At 39.0% G+C, this 6967-nt stretch overlaps 1 protein-coding gene across 1 annotated transcript; it reads right to left on the bottom strand.

Moving 5' to 3' along the window:
- Positions 1-5188: 5188 nt before the first annotated feature.
- LOC306845326 (potassium voltage-gated channel subfamily A member 3-like) lies at positions 5189-6730 on the bottom strand (the record flags this gene model as incomplete). The annotated part of the gene is made up of 1 exon (XM_079378045.1): positions 5189-6730. The coding sequence occupies one exon, from the start codon at positions 6728-6730 to the stop codon at positions 5189-5191; it is 1542 nt and encodes a 513-aa protein (XP_079234171.1).
- Positions 6731-6967: the final 237 nt, after the last annotated feature.

The raw sequence follows: 6967 nt of genomic DNA, 5'->3' as shown, positions 1-6967 counted from the left end.
ATCACCTTTCTTTCCCATTCTGACATTCAGTTTGGAGTTCAGGAGATTGTCTTGACCAGGACCACACCCCTAAATGAATTGAAGCAACTGCCATGTGATTGGTTGATTAGATAATTGCATTAATGAGAAATTGAACAGGTGTTCCTAATAATCCTTTAGGTGAGTGTATATATATATATATATATATATATATATATATATATATAAAATCACAGTTTCCACAAAAATATGAAGCACTGCAAAACTGTTTTTAACATTGATAATTGTAAGAAATGTTTCTTGAGCAGCAAATCAGCATATTAGTATGATTTCTGAAGGATCATGTGACACTGAATACTGGAGTAATGATGCTGAAAATTCAGCCTTGATTGATCACAGGACTAAATTACATTTTAACATGTTTTAACACGTAGCAAAACAGTTATTTTAAATTGTAATATTTCACAATATAACATTTCTTACTGTATTTTGATCAAATAAAGAGACTGTGAATGGTAGTGCATTTGATATAAATGCAATAAATAAAAGTTAAATGTTTTAACTTTTCTTGTTTTAACAGCATATGTGAATTAGTTAAGTTTAAACAGCATCTGCATTTTAGTGCACATCAATAATGTTGGACAGCAAAACAACATCCAGAAAAAGTACAAGAGGTTTACCTTTTAAATCCCTTTGTCTGCATTGTTTTGGAATACGTCACAAACATGTTTCATTTTGTCATATTAGCCTAATATCCGTTGTCAGCAAACTCCAGAATTCCAGTGAACAGACATCCAATTTGTTTCCTTGAGAGACACACAAAAGGCAGTTAACTTTGAAGAAAAAGGCACAGTTATAAACACCCTTTAGGAAAGAGTTAATGGACTCGTGCGTTTTAGGATGAAGATGTCAAACTGAATTTTGAGACGTGTCATGCGAGCCACAACACTTTAGACAGCAAGCTCTATGGGTTAACGCCTCGGATATAACAGCTAGCAAATGTGCGAGTCAGTGCAGGCACCAAATGAACACACATACACTATAATAAGAAATCATGCTTCACAGCTGATCACAGATGAGCCCTTCCTAGTCAAAGAGAGATGTTTCAGAGAGACGGAAAAACAGTTTAAAGATCTGAGAATGGAGGGAACTATAAACTGGGCTGAATTTAGTTTGGTAGTTTTTTCCCACATACATTAGATCAGGGGGCCACAAGGGACTGCTAGGGGGTTTAAGAGAAAAACATGGTAAAAATTGTAAAAAATAAAATAAAGTAAATACATAAATAATTTTGTGTTTATATAATAATAGTATAATATATAAAAAAACATATATTATAAATAATATAGTATGTAAAATTAAAAAACATATTATAAATAATATAATATAAAATATTAAAACTTAATATAAAAAATAAATATATAAAATAAATAAAAATATATTCTAATAAATACATAAAAAATAAATACGTAAATGAATTAGCTAATATTAAATTTAACAGTTCAGTCCTAATATTAATAGAAATGCAATATAATAATAATAAACATTTTCAAAATATTATTTTATTCTGTAAAAATGACTGCTTAAAGTAATTTACGTTCAAATGACTTGTATGACCAAGTTGTTTAGACTTGTAGCAACCGAACTTAAGTTTAGGTTATAGGTTGAAATAGGTGAAAATTATTTACTGTGTAGACATATTAATAATATAAATTTTTCACAATATAAATAGGCTCTCTATACAAAAAACTATATAGATGCCTTTTAAATTCCCTCAAAGGAGTTAGATCACATTGGGGGTCCATGGCATCTAAAAGATCGGAAACCCCTGCATTAGACAAATAAAAGCATTTAGTGCATCTAAATAGCAATGTTTCCAGATATTTCATGTTAAATGAATTTATGTTCTTTCTAGGGTCTAGGTGGCAAAGTTTAACCTGGCTTCCCCAGCTTTGCACAGGAATACTTTGTCAACAGAGCAGTGATTGTTCTGTTGCATGGACGCGTCACTTGGTGGCAGCAATGAGCAACAAGTCAGCAAGTACATATTTGATTCATACCGGTCAAATAAGCATCACATATCTGGTGTTATGAAGGTGTACATGTAATTAGATTCAGTTGAGCAATACATTACATGTAGATTTGTTTTGATTTAAAAATCATTTGTTTGTACTTGTTTTCTTTATGAATGAATTTAATAACAGCCATGCTTGTCTTCTGTGGCTGATCATTTGTAGGTAGTGTGAAATGACGACTAGGGCGGAGAGCGCAGATGACTGTGAGTGAAGCGCACAAGTCTACAGGTTGAGAATGATTGTCTCTGACTGAGTGCTTGGAAAGTGTCTGGCGGACTGCTGCGCGGCCTCTAACACCCATCAACGGGAGCGTCAGCGTGAAACCTCCGGTAATCAGCTCACGCTGCACCTCTCGTCCTGTCTTCTCCATGGGAGAACCAAATAGGGAACGCCTGAGTGAGCCCATAACCTATACACAATCACGCTTTGACAGCTACAAAGAGAAAGCACCCGAGCCACAGGCGACAGTAACAATCCACCACAACCTACTTCATGCACCGAAGCCATGCATGCATTTTGCATGCACAGCATGCTTTTCGGTCTGTTTTGTCAATATCAATCATTTTGCACATGCAACACATTCAGTCGTTTGTAAAAGATTAAAAAAGGGAAATATGTGGGAGTGCATCGGCTCTGGATGGTTTGCAAATCCAGGGTTATCCAAATTATTTGCAGAAGCTGTTTTACATAATTTTTAAATGCTTGAACAAGGCTGTAAAATGTTAGAGATGCATGCAATAAAGAATCGAGATCCTTTTCTAATGGCAATTCTCGCGCTCTGTTTTGCCAGTCAGGCTTTGTGAACCATCTGGAGCGTTGCTCTGACAACAAGGGAGGATGCCATGGTAACATTAACGGGGGTTACCCAGGAAACTGTAGTCGCCATGGAGACTGCATCACAAGGCGGACTCAAGACGTGCTCTCTCAGTCTTTCAGTCTCTGATCTGGTAGTCTCCCATGCCGTGGAGGTGATGAGTCCGACGTACTTCCCCCCCCCGTATCCGAGTCACCTTTTCAGATACTTCCTCTCCCCCCCCCCCCCCACAATCTAGAAGAGCTGTGACGCCTCACTTTGAGGGAAATCGCAAACGCTCTATTTTTAGGCTAGACGTGATTTGAGTTTGACTTAATCTGGAGATGACTACGTTTAGCACAACTTGATCACTAAATAAATATATATTTGCTTTCATTCAGTATTAACCAATTTCATTTGGTACAAGCAAGTCGGATTCAATAGACACACAAAGTTTTGATTACATTATTAACAAAACGTATTGTTTTTTTCCACATTCACTGAGTTTGAATGAAGCCTGCACTGAGATGTTTTGGTGATTCTTCAATTAGGGACACTTTTTGAAATCTATGTTAATTTATATTAATTATCGTGGAATACAGATCAGATGGCCTTGAGAAGAAAAAAAAGTTTTAAGTCAGTTATGAGCCAGTTACCATAATTAATAAAAATACAAAAATTGATTGTTTCAGAATTAAAATTGACACATAATAATGTTTGGTTATGACACCTAATATAAATCTACTCTAAGGTCATGATTTCTTCTTAATTCCTAAAATAAATTATATTCTGTCATGCATCTTTAAAACTAAGAAATATTTTCTTGAAAAAAAAAAATGACAGAAGTATTGGGGACATGTTATTCTTTGTTATAAAATATTGGGAAATTGTACACATAAATAGCAATTTAATAAATAAATAAAACTCTTTTTTTAAATTCCTTGTAAAATTTCCCTGATTTGAATGTATTTTAGAAATTACTTGAGAAGAAAAGTTAAAAAAAGTCAGGGTATAAGACAATTCTGGCAAATTTAGCATATCAGCACTCTTGCAATTAGGAAAAAGCTATTAAAGAGACATATTAAAATCTATTATTTACATTTTTTCCATCTAGTTCCCCTAATTGAAGAATCACCCATATATTCAACAAAATACATATGACCAACACAGCATTATCTTCAGTTTGCTCACATTAACAGCGACACATAATCGGTTGTTTCACTTTGCCACAAAATGCAAGATATTGCAAATACTAACGTATTATGATGATTATATGTTAACACTGATAACAAACGCAAACTTACGAGCACAATATTTGCAGTATGGGTGCTTCTTCTTTTTAGTCCCTGACCTGAACCTTATCCTTTGCGCTGTAGACAAATGCAACACGTGAATCGGAGTTTGGCACCTTTCTACCAAAAAAAGCGCCCTGCTTTACTTTAGTGTACTTTGCTGGCATGTCCATAAGATGTAGGGTACAACGGATCTAAAGGCCCCCCGGGGTAAAAGGCCCTTGTGATTTACATACTTACTCTCAAAACACTAAATAGTAACAAAAACTACCAAAATACTTTTCTAAACACCTGTTTGTCTCTAAGTGTCCTGATTCATTAGGTGTGCAATGACAAAAGACTGATTTTGTATTTTTTTCTTCAGATTTCTGAATCTTAAGGTGTGCAATAAAAAACTTTTTTTTTTTTTCAAATTAATGTAGCTAATAGAAATCATTACAATTATTTATATATCTCAAGACTTTCAGTTTTCAGTACCTGTTGAATTGCCAAAAACTTAGTTAAGTTGGTAAAGGTTGATAATGCAGATTACCTGTAGTGCAAATAATTGTATTTTGTAATTGGGAGGGGATCATTTTGTTACATATGTGCTAAGTGGATTTATATTAACTCCTATAGTTACAATATGAAATCAGACTGCAATTACACTGTAGCTGCATAAAATGCCAAAAGCCAGAAAATAAACTGAAAATAGCTACACCATTTGCTGAAGTATGTATTTAAATGTTACTCTAAAATTATCTTGCTATATGACAAGTATTTGCATATGGTGACAAATTCTTCCCTCTAGCTGCCTTTATATATTTTATTTAACCAAAACAAACTACTTGAAGCATTTACTTTATACAAAGTATATATATCTCCATCTATATTCAGTAAAAATAAATCTTTTTTCAACTGTCATATACTTTGGGACCCGTCCAAAAAAAAAAAAAAAAAAAGCTTTGGGGCTTTTAGCCCCGTTGTACCCTAATAACACCGCAGCACCTCGCATTCTCACCGGTACCATCATGGTGATCACTATAAGACCGTGTGGCACTGTACATGATTTACACGTCTGTGAAAATCTTTTTAATATTCACGCAGTTTTGATTGTTCTGGTTGGAGTAGTTTGGCTGTTTGAAAGCGCTATTTATTCCTTCCTCTATGACCATATATTCCGATTTACTGAGGGAGGACGTGCTCTGTGTCCGTTTCAGATCTTCTGTTGAGTTGAGATGCTGACAGCTGCCAACGTGGAGGTATTGCGCGTGCTCCTCCCCGTCAGTCTCCCGGTGATAAAAGTAATTGAAATTGGACACGATGACAGGTACGGGCAGCGCAATGGTCAACACACCAGCGATGGCGCACAGAGATCCCACGATTTTGCCTCCGATGGTTACTGGATGCATGTCTCCGTAGCCGACCGTAGTCATGGTAACCACAGCCCACCAGAAAGCATCAGGGATGCTGCTGAAACTGGAACTAGGGTCGTCGGCCTCGGCGAAGTAGACGGCGCTGGAAAACAAGATGACCCCGATGAAGAGGAAGAAGATGAGGAGTCCCAGCTCCCGCATGCTGGCTTTGAGGGTCTGGCCGAGAATCTGTAGGCCTTTGGAGTGGCGCGAGAGCTTGAAGATGCGAAAGACCCTCACCAGACGGATCACGCGGAGGATGGCCAGAGACATGGCTTGCTGGCCGTTGCCCTGGCTCTCGGCCAGCTCCGTCCCCAGAGTGATGAAGTAAGGAATAATAGCCACGATATCAATGATATTCATGATGTTTTTGGAAAAAGTAGCCTTACTGGGGCACGCGAAGAATCGCACGAGCAGTTCGAAAGAGAACCAGATGATGCAAAGGGTTTCAATCACAAAGAAAGGGTCTGTGAAAGTGCTGGACACGAAAGGGCCAGTGGCATTCGCAATAGGCGCGACCTTGTCCTTGTCGTCCCTAAACTCAGGCAGGGTCTCCAAGCAGAAAATAACAATGGAAATCAAAATGACCAAGACAGACACAATAGCAATTCCTCTGGCAGGACCAGAGCTCTCTGGGTACTCAAACAAAAGCCAAACCTGTCTCTGAAATTCGTGGTTTGGCAGCGGTCGCTCCTCTTCTTTGATAAAGCCCTCGTCCTCGCGGAATTTCTCCATGGCTTCCTCACCAAGTTGATAAAAGCGAATTTCCTCCGAGAAGATGTCAATGGGAACGTTGACGGGTCTCCGAATGCGCCCCCCGGATTGATAGTAGTAGAGGATGGCATCGAAGCTGGGTCGGTTCCTGTCAAAGAAATACTCGTTTCTGAGCGGGTCAAAGTAGCGCATCCTTTTCTTCGGGTCTCCGAGCAGCGTGTCCGGGAACTGGTTGACAGTTTTCAGCTGGGTCTCGAAGCGCAGCCCCGAGATGTTGATGACCACTCGCTCGCAGCACTCGTGGTCCGGCTCGTATCGATCCAGCGACAGGTGGCTGGGCAGCGCCGCGGTCTCCTCCAGCATGTTGTCGCACGCCACAACTGTCATGATGTCCTTCTCCGTCTCCGCGTAGCCGTGGTTGTCTGCGTTGGTCCCTCTGTGGCTGGCTGAGGGCGAGTCGATGAGGTTGTAGTGGTCATCCATACAGGTGAGGAGACGGAGCGGCAGAGGGCGACCCGCCTCCCCTACCTAACATCGGGTGAACCGAGGGTTTCTCTGTCGTGCGCTCTCGTTTGCTTTTTAACACACTGTCGCCGCCCCACAGAGCTTTATAAACACATGTCTACTCCCGCCCACGGCGAGCATATGCCTGACACATTTCCACCACTCGCCCAATCGGAGCCCAAACAAGACAAGAGCATCAATTCTGTGTTTTGCCTT

This window comes from Barbus barbus, assembly GCF_936440315.1.
Source record: "Barbus barbus genome assembly, chromosome: 25".
In the NCBI taxonomy this organism is placed as follows: Eukaryota; Metazoa; Chordata; class Actinopteri; order Cypriniformes; family Cyprinidae; genus Barbus; species Barbus barbus.
Note: the sequence above shows the minus strand (reverse complement) of the source record. Positions and strands in the feature narration are given on the sequence as shown.